Source organism: Entelurus aequoreus, linkage group LG02, assembly GCF_033978785.1.
Source record: "Entelurus aequoreus isolate RoL-2023_Sb linkage group LG02, RoL_Eaeq_v1.1, whole genome shotgun sequence".
Lineage (NCBI taxonomy): Eukaryota > Metazoa > Chordata > Actinopteri > Syngnathiformes > Syngnathidae > Entelurus > Entelurus aequoreus.
In genome coordinates, this window is record NC_084732.1 from 36,053,616 (window position 1) to 36,075,372 (window position 21,757).

General features: G+C 39.3%; 1 protein-coding gene across 2 annotated transcripts in view; it reads left to right on the plus strand.

The window, feature by feature from the left end:
- The first annotated feature begins 897 nt into the window (after positions 1-897).
- The window catches only part of supv3l1 (SUV3-like helicase), a 65,413-nt gene continuing 44,553 nt past the window's right edge, over positions 898-21,757 (plus strand). The window contains exons 1-9 of one of the 2 annotated variants that reach the window (XM_062025992.1): positions 899-954; positions 1,056-1,517; positions 1,600-1,677; positions 3,793-3,900; positions 3,977-4,091; positions 5,765-5,933; positions 6,006-6,117; positions 6,209-6,286; positions 16,839-16,930. In XM_062025992.1, the coding sequence (XP_061881976.1) occupies positions 1,244-1,517; positions 1,600-1,677; positions 3,793-3,900; positions 3,977-4,091; positions 5,765-5,933; positions 6,006-6,117; positions 6,209-6,286; positions 16,839-16,930 (1,026 nt within the window). In that variant the 5' untranslated portion in view covers positions 899-954; positions 1,056-1,243. Of the gene's footprint in view, positions 1,518-1,599; positions 1,678-3,792; positions 3,901-3,976; positions 4,092-5,764; positions 5,934-6,005; positions 6,118-6,208; positions 6,287-16,838; positions 16,931-21,757 lie in introns of both variants that reach the window. The other variant, XM_062025985.1, reaches the window with a different exon arrangement.

The following is a 21,757-nucleotide window of genomic DNA, read 5'->3' on the forward strand; positions in this document are numbered from 1 at the left end:
ACACAGAGAGAGAGATCAGAAATTATAAGAAAAAGTATCTACATTTGATTATTTACATTTGATTATTTACAATCCGAAGAGGTATGAAGGAGAAGGGTAGGGAAGGTGTTAGTTTAGGGTTGAAGTTGCCTGGAGGTGTTCTTTTAGTGCGGTTTTGAAGTAGGATAGAGATGCCCTTTCTTTTCTTCTTAAATCGGCTTGTTTTTACAGGCAGTCAAAATAACAGTATATAAACAACAATATTAATGTATAATCGCCTCATGATATTACACAATTACCAATGCATTTGATCATATATATTTTTTTATGTAGATCTACATAAAAAATTGTGATTTTAAAGAAAGTTATCCATCAATTTCGAAATTGATGGATAACTTTCTTTAAAATCACAAGACAGTGTGACAAATATTTAAGTATTTATTTAAACAAAATGTTTGAATATATATTAATATAATGTTTGTTGCATTATCATATTAAAGTTAAAATACATGCAATTGCATGCAATTTTTTTGGTGAATTAAAAAAACTAATACATTGATTAAAAAATATGAAGTGCTTTATTGATGCACATTATTTCTAGGTTTTTGCGGGCCAGATCTGCCCCCCAGCCTTTGAGTATGATGCTCTGTAGTTAAATAATTGTATTTATATGAGAAACACTTGTATATATATCCATCCATTTTCTACCGCTTGTCACATTCGGGGTTGTGGGGGGTCATGTGTTTAAAAGGTGGCCAAAATAAATACTTTAATAAAATAATCGCTCATTTGTGTGGGACGCTCTCAAAAGAAGGCTGGACCTTTTAGTTTTTTTCAGTAAGGACAAACATGATTGGCTGTGCAGTGGGCATAGCGCATTCAATATTTAAAATATACTCGTCGGGGTGTTTCCGGATATGCCAGTTTTTAATTCATTTTGATTCTGCGTAATCGACACCAGACACAGCCTTCCTGGTAGTACATTTACATTCTGAAAACAAATACAAGTTGCAATTTAAATACTTTTCTCTCCTAATATGTAAAAACATGTGAACTGCGTATTTATTTGAACACAGGCATCATTGTGGCAAGCTAAGCGCAGGCGGGTCCTCTCCAACGTGGGATCCTAGCAGGAAGACAAGCGTGTTGACCGTCCTTCGAAGTTAGCGATGTTTGTATCATACTTTTAAAACCTATGACGACTCATTAACCCCGTGTTTACACACAGTCCCAGTCGGGTAAAATTAACTGTAAAGAAAAAAACATGTCAGTAAACCGGTGTTTGTATTTGTTTTCTCGGCTTCGGCGCCATGTTAGCACTCGGGCTGTTCGCCTCACCGGTAGTAGCTGTCATGTGTCTTCTGGATATGGTTTGTTGACTAAACAACATCCGAGTAGTTCTGTTGTTAGCAGCAGAAGTTCTACTTCCTCGTCTTCAAAAGCTCCGGACACGTCTCTTTTTGTTCCCATCTCTCTGAAGACTGATGTGTCTGCAGATGGGAGTGTTGGGGCCGAGTTAACGCAACCTTTGGACAAAAGTCAGTCAAGTTACTGGTGCTGCATGCTGCGTTTAAACGAGTTTGAAATGTGACGTTTAACAGAATGCTGTGCTGTGTTTAGGTGAGCTTTTGAAAATTCTAAACCGCTTTTACAAGAGGAAAGAGATGCAGAAGCTGGCTGCAGAAAACGGCCTGGACGGTAAGAATGAGAAGACTTTTTCGTCAAAATATTACGTTCGTACATGTGGGCAGTTAAAGCCAAACCTAGACCTAAACTCACTAGACTAGGATATACATTATTCATCCCACAATAGGGAATGTACGTGATTGCAGTGCAGATACAAAAAGTAAAGTTAAAAACAGGGCTGACAAATGATAATTAAAAACAAATCAGATTGGATTAATCATGATTATCCATCCATCCATTTTCTACCGCTTGTCCCTTTTGGGGTCACGGGGGGTGCTGGAGCCTATCTCAGCTGCATTCGGGCGGAAGGCGGGGTAAACCCTGGACAAGTTGCCACCTCATCGCAGGGCCAACACAGATATGCAGACAACATTCACACTCACATTCACACTCTAGGGCCAATTTAGTGTTGCCAATCAACCTATCCCCAGGTGCATGTCTTTGGAGGTGGGAGGAAGCCCACGCAGTCACGGGGAGAACATGCAAACTCCACACAGAAAGATCCCGAGCCCGGGATTGAACTCAGGACTATTCAGGACCTTCGTATTGTGAGGCACCGTGCTGCCTAATCATGATTTATCACAAATTATTACTTTCTTGCATAATTAAAATTTGGTTAAAGGGGAACTGCACTTTTTTGGAATTTTGCCTACAATTGACAATCCGTTTGCATGACAAGATACCATGTTTTTCTATTTTTATGCATTCTAAACAGTAAATTTAAGCATGAGCGGCGCATTAATTTCAAAACAATCACAACTTTTGGTTTTTTTCTTTGACAACATCACTGATTACTGCTCACTGCAGACTTCATGACAGCCAGCAAAAACAATAAAACATCACTTTTTGTACAATGGCTGCTGTCACTAGGATGGCGATTTATAGAATCTTGTTATATTCCCATTTAGATGAAGAATAATCCTCGCGAGGAAAAGGGGAGGGGGGGCGAAACCAAGCGTCTTTTCGGGTCTTTCTCACAATTCTCTGGTCTAAATTGGCCGTCAAAGTGTACCAACTTGTCTGAATATGTCCACATCTATCTACTGTCAAAGTGAGAGGCAGAGAGTGCAGAAGCGTTACTCCAGTGATATAGAACCTACGGAAATTGCAGAAGACATTGAAGTGCAAATAAAAGTACAGTTTACCTACTTTTAGTCATATTTTTTGTGCTAAAGAAAATCTCTGACTTTAGCTTCAGACTTCCTTTGTTTGTTTGAGATTGTCATTACTGCCAGAAGTGGTGGTAAAGTGACGCATACGGCAACTGCTGGGAAACCGATATCTTTTGGCAGCCCACAAATTGACACTGGCCCTATGGTTCAACACTGGTTTAATTTATCTTTTTTACTTTAGTTGACAACATCGAAGCGGATAAACTCTGCCTGTTTTTGATGTAGCATTCTTGCTAGAGGATAGCGACATCCTTGATTGCGTATTTTTGCTTTAACATGGTATTTTAAACTTGATGTGCACTGATAAAGTGTGTCGTTGCATTACCAACAAATTACTTAAGTTGTATCTAAAGTTCCGTCGGAGTGTGTTAAAAGGACAAATTGCACGCTGGGCACATCGCGCTGACTATCACCACACTGGCATGTGACCTGATCCTGAACCGTGTAACACTGCGCCACCAGTTGAGTAAAGGTGCGGTCAAAACAAATAGCTTTGATGATAAATGAATGAAGAATAATTGCAATCTTATTTTTAATTAATCACATGTTAATACGTAAACGTTGACAGCCCTAGTAAAAACACAAGGGGAAACATAAAAGGCATTAAAAGCGGACAGTTATCATGGAACCAGCGGCTCCATTTCTACATACAGCTACAAAGTAAAACACAACGAAAAACCAAAAAATGGTCAATATATAATACATATAGCGCACATTTAATTGTACCATGCATAGCCAAACAACTAAACAAAACAAGAACACATTGCAACACTATTTTATTTATTATACATTTTAATTGCTATTAACCAACATATTTCTTCTTATTGTTTTTGTTGTTGAGGTATAAGCACTTATTATGACAACCTGTAGAAATTAAAAGAAAAAAGATAATGAATTAAAAGAAAAAACATAATGAAGTAGTAACAGTTTCTCAGTATTATTTTCTTTTATGCAGCACGACTCTTCCACCAGGCCTTTGTCAACTTTAGAAAATACATCCTGGAGTTGACGACACTCCCTGCTGATCTGCACATCATCCTTAGTGACATCCTCTGTGGAGCAGGTGTGTACAGATATACAAATGCAAAGCAGTAATTGTAAATGTATACTGCAACCTTTTTTGTGTTTTTTATCTGTAGGTCACATAGATGACATCTACCCATATTTTATGCGTCATGCCAAGACCATTTTTCCCATGCTGGACTGTATGGATGACCTGAAGAAGATTTCTGACTTAAGAGTCCCTGCTAACTGGTAAATAAAAAATATATAGATTGTTAAATCCATTGTTCTTCATACCCTGGACCAATGTTGTTTTTTTAATTTGTTGAATTGCAGAAAATGGAAACCAGAAAGTGTCAAAAGATGTAATGTTCAAGGCAGTAGCCACGTGTACATGGACGACATTTATTGAATTTGATCATCATTCGGATTAGAATGTTACTGTGTACATTGACCCTGAAAAAAGGATCTGATTGGGACGTGCATTTTCATGCATCACACCTTAAATTAGAATACTTTACTTTGACATGCGCAGAACCCAACATAAACGGAAAATAGTGTTATTATTTGTGCTATGGTGCCCTCTTTTTCGAGTTTTCTTACTGCAAGTGCTGAATTCAGATAGCAGTAGACTTCCACTGTAAACAAACATGGCTTTGTGCATTTCTGATGGTCCGACGTTATGGTATTTACTTATAATTTTTTCTTTCTGTTCACTACTTCTGTTTTACCTCTCTTTTAGAAATGGAGATGTTCTGTGCTTTTATGTTGTGATTCTGTACGGGTTGTGGCGCATGCCGTTGTGTATGTGTTTGAGACCAGCAGTTAGCACGTGGAGTAGCTGTAATGTTGTGAATAAAATAGCTCATTAAGCGCACGTGGAGTAGCTGTAATGTTGTGAATAAAACCGCTCGTTAAGACGACAACTGGATCCCTTCTTTTATTGTTACATCGACGCATGACACTCCAGACCATACTTTTGTTTTTGCTTGTCTCGTTTTAAAACAACAAATTCAAAAGTATATAACGCTATGTCTGTACATGTTGAATAGGAGGAGACAGCAGAAAGACAATTGCTTCATTCAGGAGACCGTTCAATTTAGTCCCCATCCACCACAAAGCATAGCTGACATCAAAGACATGCGCAGTAAGGATAATTCCAACCCGAATTTCAGAAGATGTTTTCATGCTCTACAATCCGAATGACTATTGGCATAAACCACCCGTCTTGATCGGAATTAAATTTTGATCAGAACGTGTATGTTTGGGTCAGACTATTCCGAATGGCATGTTTACATGAAGGATTTTTATTACGGTTAGGCTTTTAATCCGATTAAATGTGTTCATGTGCACATAGCTATTGATAGAAAACATATTTGCTTACAATTTGGCTAAGGTGTGAATGTTTAAGGGCTGAGGGAAATTTAGGCTTGTGAGTGCCAAAAAAAAAGGTTTTCTTTACACACAACGGTGATTTTGCAAATATATAACACTATATTATTACAGTCATCCAATGCCATATTGGAGTTTTTTTTTTTTAAAGCATATTTGACAACATTTTTGCCCAAAATCATGCATTTTCAAGCATAAAAATCGCTCCCTTCGACATTTACAACTTTTGGCGTGGTCTGCAGGGAATAAGAAGCTCAAGCTGAGATATCGACCAACAGAAGAATGTAGATTTACACAGATTTAAGATTTATGAAATGTTTTATTAAAATAAACTTACCATAGTAAGTTGACCCACTGGAATCTGACGCCGAATAGTCAGTGAAACGTAAAATGTAAATGTGGGTTGGAATTAAGTGAATACACAGAAGAGCCATGTTAGTGCAGACACATCTAAATAAATTAAATAGATATTGCTACTTTCTTTGTGCTTCCATGCTGTATGTACATTATATATGCATGCATGTATTCTTCAGGTACCCAGAGGCTCGTGCCATCCAGAGAAAAGTGATCTTCCACGCCGGTCCCACTAATAGCGGCAAAACCTACCACGCCATCCAACGCTACCTGACTGCTAAGTCAGGGGTCTACTGCGGTCCGCTAAAACTGCTCGCCCATGAAATCTTTGCGAAGAGCAATGACGCCGTATGGATCATTACTGTACCTTCACCTATTTTATCGGAGCGTGCTCTCTCTACATGTTGTTCTTGTTCTCAGGGTGTGCATTGTGACCTAGTGACTGGCGAGGAGAGAACGTTCGTGAACGAAGACGGTCGAGCATCTGCTCATGTGGCCTGCACCATTGAAATGTGCAGCGTCACCACACCATGTGAGCGAATAAAGCACATGATGTATGGTTATCCACACCACGGTGGAAAGGTTTACATTTCAATGACTCATTTTTGTTTGTGTTTATGTAGATGAAGTGGCTGTGATCGATGAAATTCAAATGATTAGAGATCGGTCACGAGGATGGGCCTGGACCAGAGCACTGCTAGGTTTGACACACACGCACACACAAACACTGCCTTCGCATTCATTCACTCTACAAAATGTCAAAATTTTTTGTTGAAGGACCCAGATGACCAAAATTTCACTAAAAAGTTCTCTTTATGAATTGTTTTGCTCCTGAAAATTAATCTGGCAGTCATTCCCCATAATATCCATTTGTTTTTTAGTAATCTGTAGATAACTAACTTTATTTCCATTGTCAGACTTAATACAGTCGTGCTCAAAGGTTTACATACCCTGGGAGAATTTATGATTTCTTGGCCATTCTTCAGAGAATATGAATGATAACACAAAAACCTTTCTTCCACTCATGTTTAATGGTTGTGTGAAGCTATTTATTGGCAAACAACTGTGTTTACTCTTTTTAAATCAAAATGACAAAAGAAAGTACCCAAATGACCCTGATCAAAAGTTTACATACCCCAGTGACTTTGATCTGATAACATGCACAAAAGTTGACACAAACAGATTTGAATGGCTAATCATGGTTCTAATCCTCACCTGTGACCTGTTTGTTTGTAATTAATGTGTGTGTATAAAAGGTCAGTGAGTTTCTGGGCTTCTGACAAACCATTGCATCTTTCATCCAGTGCTGCACAGATGTTTCTGGATTCTGAGTCATGGGGAAGGCAAAATAATTGTCAAAGGATCTGCGAGAAAAGGTAATTGAACTGCATAAAACAGGAAAAGGGGTATAAAAAGAAATCCAAGGAATTGAAAATGCCAATCAGTAGTGTTCAAACGCTGATTAAGAAGTGGAAAATGAGGGATTCAGGTAGACCAGCAAAGATTTCAGCCACAACTGCCAGGAAAATTGTTCGAGATGCAAAGAAAAATCCACAAATACCTTCAGCTGAAATACAGGAGTCTGAAAAATTGTGGTGTGGCTGATTCAAGATGCACAATAAGGAGGCACTTGAAGAAAAATGGGCTGCATGGTTGAGTCGCCAGAAGAAAGCCATTTTTGCGCAAATTTCACAAAGTATCCCGCTTACATTACGCCAAACAGCACAGAGGCAAGCCTCAAAACTTCTGGAACAAAGTAATGTGGAGTGATGAGACCAAAATTGAACCTTTTTGGCCACTCGACCATGCAGCCCATTTTTCTTCAAGTGCCTCCTTATTGTTCATCTTGAAACAGCCACACCACAATTTTTCAGAGAGTCCTGTATTTCAGCTAAAGTTATTTGTGGATTTGTCTTTGCATCTCGAACAATTTTCCTGGCAGTTGTGGCTGAAATCATCGCTGGTCTACCTGAATCCCTCATTTTCCACTTCTTAATCAGCGTTTGAACACTGCTGATTGGCATTCTCAATTCCTTGGATATCTTTTTATACCCGTTTCCTGTTTTATGCAGTTCAATTACCTTTTCTCGCAGATCCTTTGACAATTATTTTGCCTTCCCCATGACTCAGAATCCAGAAACATCTGTGCAGCACTGGATAAAAGATGCAATTGTCTGTCAGAAGCCCAGAAACTCACTGACCTTTTATACACACACATTAATTACAAACAAACAGGTCACAGGTGAGGATTGGAACCTTGATTAGCCATTCAAAATCTGCTAAGTGTCAACTTTTGTGCATGTTGTCAGATCAAAGTCACTGGGGTATGTAAACTTTTGATCAGGGTCATTTGGGTACTTTCTTTTGTCATTTTGATTTAAAAAGAGTAAACACAGTTGTTTGCCAATAAATAGCTTCACACAACCATTAAGCATGAGTGGAAGAAAGGTTTTTGTGTTATCATTCATATTCTTTGAAGAATGGCCAAGAAATCATAAATTCTCCGAGTGTATGTAAACTTATGAGCACAACTGTATGTTGCCCCCTCTTGGTGTGATGTCATCTACAGAACTGGAGGCCATTTCCCCACATAGAGAGTGTGGATAAAGACATGTAAAACTTAGTTTGATCACTTGATTTCACGCATTGTCGCCCTGGTCAATGATTACTTCAACACTGATATGGTTATATTTATGAGTAATAAATACATCTAAAAGAATCACCATATCTGGACTTTACTGCTCTTCTGTAGACACAAAAGCCTCTTTCTTCAAGCTCTTTCAGCATTTCCTCAAGTATCTTGAGTAAAATATCAGAAAAGGACGCAAGAGGTCGCAAATAGAATACGAGCAGATTACCTTATTTTTCTCTCAATTTTGAGCACCGGTTCTGCTCTTTTTTTTTATCTGTCTTTCTGCGGGTTTTGTCTCTTTTCTCATCGTGGGTGCCCTTGGTTTGGGAGATCTCATTTGACTTGAGTATTTTAAATTTTTTATTTTTAAACTCCGTCCGAACCTCTTCTTCTTTGAAGTCAGAATCATAAAAATGATCGCTCCTTCTCAAATTACACTCTTCTCACTTGGTCCGTCCTATTTCGTGTTAGTCAAATTAACAGGAGATTTTCATACTTTCCTCATACTGCCGTCATTTTGGAAATGTATGCAGACTGACTACTTTAATTGTATTGCCGCAAACTGCAACTATGCATCTAGCAGACATATTTGATAATTCTTTCAAATTCTGCCCAAAAATATAATATTTTGGAATGAGGATGCCAACTGGGGCTGGGTGATATGGCTGAAAACTGTATCACGATATACGTTTTTTATATTGATCAATAGGGATAATTAAATTATTATGATGTTTTTTTTGACTTATTTAAGCCTGCCAGTAAATACAATAACACAATGTTCCAAGGGTGCTATTTTATTACTGGAGAAGGTGTCTGGTAACCAGGTGGTAAGATAATTGCAGTAAATTTGAAGGTAGTTGCAGTTTCGAGAAACTAGATGGCAGTAGTGTATAAGCTATTGGGCACTACACAGACTTCATGCAATTAATCTTGCCATAATTTCTTGTTTCTTCCGACCAATAAATATAAATATATTTAGAATGGTTTATCGAAAACATTTTAGATTTATATCGATCATGTGTCTATCGCGATATATATTGATGTTTTATCAGCCTAGCTCTAATGCTAACAAAACACAATCAATCAAAGTTTACTCATATAGCCCTTAATCACAAATGTCTCAAAGGAATGCACAAGCCAAAACGACATCTTTGACTCAGATCCCACATTAGGGCTAGAAAAAAACTCAACCGAATGGGAACAAGAAGAAACCAATAGATTCCGGGTGGATACGGTTAATAATGTGAGAGTCCAGTCCATAGTGGGGCCAGTAGGGGATTCTCTTGCATGTAGACAAGTCAGCAGCGCAGTGACGTCACCAACTGATGCAAAGAGGAGTGTTCCACTTCGGGTCCCAACTTGGAACCGCTCGCGCCTCCTCTGTGGAGGCTGATCCGTGGTCACCTGATAACCTGTCCACGGAGGAGACGGGGGCAGAGCAGAAAAGAGAGACAGCAGATCAACTGGTTTAAAAAGGGGTCTATTTAAAGGCTAGAGTATACAAATGAGTTTTAAGATGGGATTTAAAAAATGCTTCTAGTAAAGTACCATCTCTGCATTCCAGAGTACTGGAGCCCAAATAGAAAACGCTCTAAAGCCTGCCAAGTTTTTTTTGGGCTCTGGGAATCACTAATAAGCAGGAGTTCTTTGAACGCAGATTTATGGGCGGGACATATGGTACAATACAATCAACAAGATAGGATGGAGCTATACCGTTTAGTATTTTATATGTAAGTAGTAAAACCTTAAAGTTGCATTCACTGTCCCTGAAAACCTCAAATAAAGCCAGAAATCTTGGGGTTATTTTAGATTCTGATTTACATTTCGACAGTCACATCAAATCAGTAACAAAATCGGCCTACTATCACCTCAAAAATGTAAAAAGACTTAGAGGGCTCATGTCAGCTCAAGACTTAGAAAAACTTGTACATGCCTTTATTACCAGTAGGCTAGACTATTGTAATGGTCTCCTTGCAGGTCTTCCCAAAAAAAGTGTCAGGCAGCTACAGCTTGTTCAGAACGCTGCTGCTAGAGTTCTAACAAAGACCAAAAAATGTGAGCACATTACACCAATTCTTAAATCCTTACATTGGCTCCCTGTACATCAGAGAATAGATTTCAAAATCCTCCTGCTCACATATAAATCACTACATGGTCTAGGGCCCAAGTATATCACTGATATGCTCCCACTATATACGCCCTCTAGATCACTAAGATCTTCTGAGACCAATCTGTTAGCGGTTCCAAGAGTAAACTCAAATCAAGGGAGATCATCATTCAGTCACTATGCAACACATAGCTGGAATAAACTTCCTGAAGATGTCAGACTCTCCCCAACTCTCACTACTTTTAAAACTAGACTGAAGACTTTTATGTTCACCTTAGCTTTCAGCTAAATCTTTTAATCTTTTAACTTTTAACGTCTGCACTGTTTTTATTTTTATTGTCTGCATTTTAATTTTGCTTTTATTTTCTTTCATTTCACTTTGTTGTCTGTGAAGCACTTTGAGTCTGCCTTGTGTATGAAAAGCGCTATACAAATAAAGTTGCCTTGCCTTGCCTTAAGTGCACAGGAAGCCAGTGCAGGTGAGCCAGTATAGGCGTAATATGATCAAACTTTCTTGTTCTTGTCAAAAGTCTAGCAGCCGCATTTTGTACCAACTGTAATCTTTAAATGCTAGACATAGTGAGACCCGAAAATAATACGTTACATTAATCAAGACGAGACGTAAGTAATGCAGGAATAATGATCTCAGCGTCGGTGGTGGACGAAATTTAGGGATATTATGGAGATGACAAAAGGCTGTTTTAGTAACACTCCTAATGTGAGACTTAAATGAGAGAGTTGGGTTTACCGAGTCGCATTGTGTATTTGTTCTGTTGTCAAATGTTAAGGTGGTATTAATAAATAAGTGCCGATGTCTAGCAGGACCGAAAATCAGCATTTCCAATTTGTTAAGAGTTGAGATGCATAAAGTTCCTGAACATCCATTGTTTAATTTCATTTAGACACGCCTCCAGGTGACTACAATCTGGCATGTTGGTCAGCTTTAGTGGCATGTAAAGTTGGGTGTCATCAGCATAACAGTGAAAGCTAACACCGTATTTGCGTATGATGTCACCTAGCGGCAGTATGTAGAAGCTGAAGAGTGCAGGGCCAAGAACCAAACCTGTAGAACTCTGCACGTTACCTTAGCGTACTCCGAGGTCACATTGTTATGGGAGACTCGCTGTATCCTGTCAGTAAGATAGGAGTTAAAGGCCTACTGAAACCCACTACTACCGACCACGCAGTCTGATAGTTTATATATCAATGATGAAATCTTAACATTATAACACATGCCAATACGGCCGGGTTAACTTATAAAGTGACATTTTAAATTTGCCGCTAAACTTCCGGTTCGAAACGCCTCTGAGGATGACGTATGCGCGTGACGTAGCCCGGCGAACACGGATATGCCTTCCACATTGAAGCCGATACGAAAAAGCTCTGTTTTCATTTCATAATTCCACAGTATTCTGGACATCTGTGTTCGTGAATCTGTTTCAATCATGTTCATTGCATTATGGAGAACGAAGCCGAGCAAGCAAAGAAGAAAGTTGTCGGTGCAAAATGGACGTATTTTTCGAACGTAGTCAGCCACAACAGTACACAGCCGGCGCTTCTTTGTTTACATTCCCGAAAGATGCAGTCAAGATGGAAGAACTCGGATAACAGAGACTCTAACCAGGAGGACTTTTGATTTGGATACACAGACGCCTGTAGAGAACTGGGACAACACAGACTCTTACCAGGATTACTTTGATTTGGATGACAAAGACGCAGACGTGCTACTGTGAGTATGCAGCTTTGGCTTTTTTTTGCGTATGTACGTAACTTTTTTAAAATATATAAGCTTTATGAACCTTGGGTTAGGTGAACGGTCTTTTGGGCTGAGTGATTGTGTGTGTTGATCATGTGTTTGAATTGTATTGGCGTGTTCTATGGAGCTAGGAGCTAGCAGAGGAGCTAGGAGCTAGCATAACACGTACCGTACCGTACGTGCGCGTCACGTACGCAACTTTTTAAAAATATATAAGCTTTATGAACCTTGGGTTAGGTGAACGGTCTTTTGGGCTGAGTGATTGTGTGTGTTGATCATGTGTTTGAATTGTATTGGCGTGTTCTATGGAGCTAGGAGCTAGCAGAGGAGCTAGGAGCTAGCATAACAAACACGCAGGTGTTATTATGCAGGATTAATTTGTGGCATATTAAATATAAGCCTGGTTGTGTTGTGGCTAATAGAGTATATATATGTCTTGTGTTTATTTACTGTTGTAGTCATTCCCAGCTGAATATCAGGTACCGTGAGTATGCAGCCTTGGCTGCTAAACATTCGATAACTTGACCGTATGTGCGCGTCACGTACGTAACTTTTTAAAAATATATAAGCTTTATGAACCTTGGGTTAGGTAAACGGTCTTTTGGGCTGAGTGATTGTGTGTGTTGATCAGGTGTTTGAATTGTATTGGCGTGTTCTATGGAGCTAGGAGCTAGCAGAGGAGCTAGGAGCTAGCATAACAAACACGCAGGTGTTTTTATGCAGGATTAATTTGTGGCATATTAAATATAAGCCTGGTTGTGTTGTGGCTAATAGAGTATATATATGTCTTGTGTTTATTTACTGTTGTAGTCATTCCCAGCTGAATATCAGGTCACCCCCGGCTCTCACAGCATCTTCCCTATCTGAATAGCTTCAACTCCCCACTAGTCCTTCACTTGCACTTTACTCATCCACAAATCTTTCATCCTCGCTCAAATTAATGGGGAAATTGTCGCTTTCTCGGTCCGAATCTCTCTCACTTCATGCGGCCATCATTGTAAACAATAGGGAACTTTGCGTATATGTTCAACTGACTACGTCACGCTACTTCCGGTAGGTGCAAGCCTTTTTTTTTATCAGATACCAAAAGTTGCAATCTTTATCGTCGTTGTTCTATACTAAATCCTTTCAGCAAAAATATGGCAATATCGCGAAATGATCAAGTATGACACATAGAATAGATCTGCTATCCCCGTTTAAATAAAAAAAATTCATTTCAGTAGGCCTTTAAACCAAGAAAAGGCTAAGTCTGACATACCAATATGCGTTTTGATACGTTCTAATAGAATGTTATGATCGACGGTATCGAAAGCAGCGCTAAAATCAAGAAGCAGCAACATGGATGACGCATCAGCATCCATAGTTAGCAAAAGTTCATTAGTAATTTTTGCGCGAACTGTCTCCGTATAGTGATTTTCCTTGAAACTGGACTGAAAAGGTTCACACTTCACAGAGATTGTTAGACGCTAAGTGTTCATTTAGCTGTTGTGCAACAATTTTTGGGAGGATTTTCAAGATAAAGGGAAGATGGTAGTTTACCGTGAGGTCAGGATCCACATTAAGTCTTTTGAGCGGAGGATGAACAACCACTTTTTTTAATTGCTAGGGGAACAGTACCAAAGGAAAGCGATAAGTTAATAATATTTAGCACTGATGGTCCTAATATTACAAACCGCTCCTTGATAAGTTTCCCAGGAAGTCAAGTAAACATGTTGTTTGTTTTGTCCCATTTACAAGTTGCAGGAGTTCCTCTAATGTTACTTCTTCAAACAGAGAGAGATTATTTTGGAGGGCATTATCTAAGGCTGAAACGACGCGTCGACGTAGTCGACGTCATCGGTTACGTAAATACGTCGACGCCGTTTTTGTGCGTCGACGCGTCGCATAATGACGTCACACTACCGTCATGGCGAAGCGCAAAGCAGACGATCAAAGAAGACGATGCGAGCGGTGCGAGCGAGGGGGGAAAAGTATGCCAAAAGTGGTCAAAAGTGTGGGAGTATTTCAATAAACGGCCTAATAATGTTGTTGTATGCACACTGTGTCGAGCGGAAATGGCCTATCATAGCAGCACAACGGCTATGAACGAACATTTGAAAAGAATCGTCCGCGCGAGCATACGTTGTCATCATTACACAAAAACATGAATGTGTCATTTGTATCTGCTAGGGGTGTAACGGTACGTGTTTTGTATTGAACCGTTTCGGTACGGGGCTTTCGGTTCGGTACGGGGGTGTACCGAACGAGTTCTAAGCTAAAGCTAAAGTCTTAACAAGCTGCTTTGCTCCGTCTGCCTCTGTCTCAGCACGCAGCATTGTCCCACCCACACAACCATCTGATTGGTACACACGCAGCATTGTCCCACCCACACAACCATCTGATTGGTACACACTAAGCATTATCAGCCAATCAGCAGTGCGTATTCAGAGCGCATGTAGTCAGCGCTTCAGCGTGGAGCAGATAGGTGTTTAGCAGGTGAGCATCAGGCAGCGGACTGAATGATAATAAACACCTCCCAGTCAACTACTAGTAACATCACTATGAGCCCGTTGACCTTCTAGAAACTTAAACTGTAGCTCAGCTCACTCGCAATCCTGGCTTGAGGTGAAGGCTAATTAGCTCTCAGTTCCAGCCACATCGACCCCTTCTGAGCGCCTATTTTCAGCTGCTGGGAATATTGTAAACAAGAAAAGAACCAAAGCATGTAGACATGCTAACCTTTCTTCATTACAACTGTTAGACACTCACTGGAATGAGTAGAATTGGTTATTGTGTACTGTGTTGGACTGGATGTTTTTTTTGCACATTTTAAAAGCAATACTTAATGTTTACAGTGCTCCAGAATATTTAGATTGGCACTTTTTTGTATTGGATGTTTATCTTTATTTTTGCACATTTTAGCAAATAAGCAATACTTTCACTTTTGTTGAAATGTTTACACTGTTGTTACAGAATATTTCGTTTTACACTTTTTTGTATTGGATGTTTATCTTTAGTTTTGCACATTTTAAAGCAAAATAAGCAACTTACTTTTGAAATGCTTATACTATTGCAGAATATTAAGATTTGCACTGGATGTTGACTTTTATATTTGCACATTAAAAAGCAAATAAGCTACTTTTAATTTTGTTAAATGTTAAAAGTTTTAAATGTTTACATTGTTACAGAATATTTAGTCATGTTGTTGTCAATGTTGACTGAGTGGCCATACTTCTTTTTTTTTGTAAATAAAAGCCATGCCTTTTGAAAAAACGGGCCTACATTTATTTTTTTATCTTCATTTTGAATAAAAAAATAATCGGTAAAAGGAAAAATAATCTATAGATTAATCGAAAAAATAATCTATAGATTAACCGATTAATCGAAAAAATAATCTATAGATTAATCGATAGAAAAATAATCGTTAGCTGCAGCCTTAGCATTATCCTTCGTACATACATTCGTATCTGCGTTTATAGAACACAGTCATCAGCCGAGTGAGTGGAGCTACTGGGGGGAGTCCCTTGTTGGGTTAGAGATGCTACTGTACTAAACAAATATTTAGGATAATTTTTATTGAGGCGGATGAGATTGGAGCAATAATTAGTTTTAGCTAAGGTAAGCACGTGTTTATAAGTTATTAAACTATCACTACATACTTGATGGAAAACCTCAAGTTTAGTCGCACACCATTTGCGTTCCAGCTTTCTACATGATAGTTTTAGAGCTCTGGTTTCTTCTGTAAACCAGGGGGTATGCCTTTCAGGGGCCTTTTTTAGCTTTAGCGGTGCCATACTGTCAATGGCCTTGCGCAGGGCATCATTAAAGTTGTTAATGAGGTTATTGATAGATCCCACATTATTTGGGAATGGTGCCATTACCGAGGGCAGTAGGCCAGCAAGAGTCGTAGTTGTGACAGCATTAATGTTGCGGCTGTTAAAGCATTGGTTATTACTAGCTTTTTGACTGAGTCAGAACTTCTAATTTTAAAAGGTAATGATCGGACATTACTTTAGTGTAATGTCCGATCATTACACTAAATGATCTGACATTTAGTGCATTAAAATGCATTAAAATGCATTTTAATGCATAATTAAAATGCATTTTAATTATGCATAATTAAAATGCATAATTATGGTGTCCAGAGTGTCACCATAACTTTAGAGGTGGTGACACGGACTAGGTCTATCGTATTACCGTTGCGATGCGCGGGTTAATTTATTATTTGTGTAAGAAAGTTAACTTGGAGAAAATGCGGTAGTTTATAAATTAATTATAGTTTCTGTGCGGCCTTGTACCAAATGCGTCACGGACCGGTGGTTGGCACCACTGCACTATAGAAATAATTTGAGTTATGCTCAAAAGCGTTACGTTTATGTTAACTACACCCTCCATACTTCACAGATAAATGTTGATTAAAACTGATATATGTCACAGTTAAGTAGAAGCTTAAAGGGGGCTTGCGTTCGATTATTGTGATCCGCCCTCTTCCTAGTTTAAACCTTGGAGAACAATATACAAGGCACGGGCAGTGTTTGGAGTGGTTTATGTTCTCGTTCATCTGTTTAAACTGTATGGCAGCCAAAAATCAAACCCAATTAAAGCCAACATTTAATTTGTTTTGTGCAGAAGTGTTTTACAAAGTTGAACTTACAATTGGGACAAATACAGACAATTATCTATTAAATCTGTTCTAACAACTATTGGTAGCATAAGCTAGTAATACCTAGTCAACCTCATTAAAACAGGTGGTGTGTGTGTGTTTGTGTGTGTCTGCAGGTCTCTGTGCAGAGGAGATTCATGTATGTGGCGAACCTGCAGCCATTGACTTCATCAAAGAGCTTATGTGCACCACAGGAGAGGAAGTAGAGGTACGTTACATTATATCTATGATAATATACAGCATACATCAGGGATCGGCTGTTGATCTGTGCTGATATTTGTCGTTTTGACATACCGGTATATCGATATTGGCCTCTTAATCGGTATCAGCCGTTTTTAATAGAGATGTCCGATAATGGCTTTTTTGCCGATATTCCGATATTGTCCAACTCTTAATTACCGATTCCGATATCAACCGATACCGATATATACAGTCGTGGAATTAACACATTATTATGCGTAATTTTGTTGTGATGCCCCGCTGGATGCATTAAACAATGTAACAAGGTTTTCCAAAATAAATCAACTCAAGTTATAGAAAAAAATGCCAACATGGCACTGCCATATTTATTATTGAAGTCACAAAGTGCATTATTTTTTTTAACATGCCTCAAAACAGCAGCTTGGAATTTGGGACATGCTTTCCCTGAGAGAGCATGAGACGGTTGAGGGGAGAGGGGACGGGGGGGTTAGGGGGCCAGCGGGGGGTGTATATTGTAGCGTCCCGGAAGAGTTAGTGCTGCAAGGGGTTCTGGGTATTTGTTCTGTTGTGTTTATGTTGTGTTTATGTTGTGTTACGGTGCGGATGTTCTCCCGAAATGTGTTTGTCATTCTTGTTTGGTGTGGGTTCACAGTGTGGCGCATATTTGTAACAGTGTTAAAGTTGTTTATACGTCACCCTCACTGTGACCTGTATGGCTGTTGACCAAGTCCATTCACTTGTGTGTGTGTGTGAAAAGCCGTAAGTATTAGGTGATTGGACCGGCACGCAAAGGCAGTGCCTTTAAGGTTTACTGCTGCTGTGTACTTCACCCTACGTCCGTGTACAACTACGTACAGCGGCGTTTTAAAAAGTCATACATTTAACTTTTTGAAACCGATACCGATAATTTCCGAACCGATACCGATAATTCCCGATATTACATTTTAAAGCATTTATCGGCCGATAATATCGGCAGCCCGATGTTATCGGACATCTCTAGTTTTAAAAAATTAGTAATGACAATAAATAGTAATCCTCAGATATTTTCACAATTTCTATAATTTTGACTCTCTCCGACTTAAGCATTGTCCCGCCCACGGCGCCATGTGATTGGTTACGCAAACAAGGCACAGGAAAGCGGTAGGGCCATTCAGAAGCCGAGGTCTTTTGCAGGGTTCTCAAACATACGGCAAAGAGAAAAGCGTTGAGAAACTCCGGTAGTTGTACGGATCTGTCGAAAGTAGGTAGACATATAAAAATTGTGATATACATCCCAGTCCTCTACATATCACAACTACTTAGGAGCAGAATACCGTAAAAACATCATTATCATAAGCGGCTGTTCTACTTGCTCGAGTCTGTCGACGTGTTTGTGAATCAAAATAGCGATATGGAATTAAAGTTAGAGTAATTAAAAAAGTCAAACTAAACTCAGTCCAGTTTTATTGCAGGGACACACGAAAGGGGCAGAAAATAGTTTGTGCAACACGAGAAGCCGCAGAACAGGAAAGCACAGTTCTGCGAGATATGCATTGCTGAAATATTTTGTAGTTTCTGCTACAGTATACGTGTGCGTGCTTGTGTAGGCTGCCTAACGATGCGTAATATTAGAAATATTATTATAATAATAATAATAATAATAATGGATTAGATTTATATAGCGCTTTTCTAGACACTCAAAGCGCTTCACAGAGAAGTGAGAACCCATCATTCATTTTTACAACTCATTCATTCATCATTCATTCTCCGGTGTGAGCGGCACCGGGGGCAAGGGTGAAGTGTCCTGCCCAAGGACACAACGGCAGCGATTTTTGGATGGTAAGAGGCGGGGAGCGAACCTGCAACCCTCAGGTTTCTGGCAAGGCCGCTCAACCCACTACGCCATGCCGCCCCTAAATATAATAATACAAAATGTGTATTGTTGGACCTATTTCCACCTAAACGATGCTTTCGGTGAGCTGTACATTAATTTGTATTGCAGCATGGCTTAATAACCTTTTTTCAGTTTATAAAAAATGTACATTATAGGGTTGACATTAATAAGGTATACAGTTAGGGGTGCAGAGATAATACAATTTTAATCACGATTTTGGCACCAACGGTTAAACGAGCATGATCGTCAGCGATATTAACATTTAAAAATCTGTCTCCGCTGCATATCAGAGCAAACAGTTTAACAACTAACAGTCAGCCAACCACAAGGGGGGCGACCGAAAGAGAGGTCTCATCTGAGAGTGAATAAGAGTGAGTGACAACAGTGGGTGAGTAGATCAGCTGGTCGCCTGTAGCTCCCAAAAATGTTTTGAAAAAATAAATGTATTATTAAATCGGTGCCCTCCACTCCCGCAAAGTCACCCACAGGATCCCAACAGGCACGGATTTTAACCCCGGAACATGCCAGCAAGTCTCGCCGTTCTCCAGCAGATGGACTAACGCTTACACCGAACAAGTTGCATTGCAAAGCTGCGTTGGTGTGCACATCTAAACAAATCAGCAAGTTGCGGCAACAGGTTAAGCATTAACAACACTTCTCTTTCCTCAACCGCCATCGTTTGCCCGCAACGTAAAGCTTTTGGTTGCTCACAGAGCCCACCACTGGCACAAAGCCCTGACAAACAGCTACAAAAGCGGGAGTGCCCAAAATACACACTGTACACCGAGAGACACCTATCCATCCACATCTCAAAGACACGCCAAAGATGTGTCCTATTTATACCTTGAGCAGTACATGTGTTCCTTGTAGTATGTGCATTTTGCGCAAAATACTATTTTTTTCATTTGTTTGCACTATATGATTGCAATTTGCAATGGTGTATTTATTTTTAGTTAGCCCTTGGTCTTTTGTACATTTTATTTTGTTGTTGATTAATGATTTTTATTTTGAAATGAAAGCCAAGTATATATATTGTTTGATTAAAATAGAAAGGGCAAAAAAACATGTTTTACGTAACTGTAAAATATAGTTAATAATCGTGATTTCAATGATGATGAAAAGAATTGTGTTTTTATTATTTTGTCCATAATCGTGCAGCCCTATATACAGTATTACTTCAGCCTGTCTGGGTGGAAGGGATACAAATTATTTCAGAGATACAAAATCTTGCATACCCGTCAGTCTAAAAGAAAACTATTGGACAAAAATGGCTGTTAAACTACAGTTATTTAACTTGACCTTTTTCTGTGCTGATTGAGAGGTGCCCATCAGCAAAAAAACACCGCAAATAATGAAATATTGTCCAAAGACATGCACCTGGGGATAGGCTGATGAGCAACACTAAATTGGCCCTACTGTGTGAACGTGAGTGTGAATGCTGTGTTAGCCCTGCGATGAGGTGACTACTTGTCCAGGGTCTACACAAAACCAGTGAAGTTGGCACATTGTGTAATTCTTCAATAAAAACGGAATACAATGATTTGTAAAACCTTTTCAACTTATATTCAATTGAATGGACTGCAAAGACAAGAGATTTAATGTTGGAACTGAGAAACATACTTTTTTTTTGCAAATAATCGTTAACTTAAAATTTAATGGCAGCAACACATTGCAAAAAAGTTGGCGCAGGGGCATTTTTTTCCACTGTTACCTTTCCTTTCAACAACACTCACTCAGTAAACGTTTGGGAACTGAGGAGGCCAATTTTTGAAGCTTTTCAGGTGGAATTATTTCCCATTATTGCTTGATGTACAGCTTAAGTTTTTCACTGTTGTGGTATTTTAGGCTTCATATTGCACCACACATTTTCAATGGGAGACAGGTCTGGACTACAGGCAGACCAGTCTAGTACCCGCACTCTTTTACTACGAAGCCACGCTGTTGTAACACGCAGCTTGACATTGTCTTCCTGAAATAACATAACGTTGCTTGGATGGCAACAAAATAAGTTGCTCCAGAACCTGTATGTACCTTTCAGCATTAATAGTGCCTTCACAGATGTGTAAGTTACCCATGCCTTGGGCACTAATACGCCTCCATAACATCACAGATGCTGGCTTTTGAACTTTGCGCGTATAACAATCCGAATGGTTCTTTTCCTCTTTGGTCCGGAGGACACGAGGTCCACAGTTTCCAAAAACAATTTGAAATGTGGACTCGTCAGAACACTTTTCCACTTTGCATCAGTCCATCTTAGATGAGCTCGGGGCCAGCGAAGCCGGCGGCGTTTTTGGGTGTTGTTGATAAATGGCTTTCGCTTTGCATAGTAGTTTTAACTTGCACTTACAGATGTAGCGACCAATTGTAGTTATTGACAGTGGGTTTCTGAAGTGTTCCTGAGCCCATGTGTTTATATCCTTTACACACTGATGTCGCTTTTTGATGCAGTACTGCCTGAGGGATCGAAGGTCCGTAATATAATCGCTTACGTGCAGTGATTTCTCCAGATTCTCTGAACCTATTGATGATATTACGAACCGTAGATGGTGAAATCCCTAAATTCCTTACAATAGCTCGTTGAAAAATGTTGTTCTTAAACTGTTGGACAAATTGCTCACGCATTTGTTCACAAAGTGGTGACCCTCACCCCATCCTTGTTTATAAATGACTGAGCATTTCACAGAAGCTGCTTTTATACCCAATCTTGGCACCCATCTGTTCTCAATTATGGGATGTTCCAAATAAGTGTTTGGTGAGCATTCCTCAACTTTCTCAGTCTTTTTAGCCACTTATGCCAGCTTTTTTGAAACATGTTTCAGGCATCAAATTCCAAATGAGCTAATATTTGCAAAAAATAACAAGGTTTTCCAGTTCGGACGTTAAGTATCTTGTCTTTGCAGTCTATTCTATTGATTATAGGTTGAAAAGGATTTGCAAATAATTGTATTCTGTTTATATTTA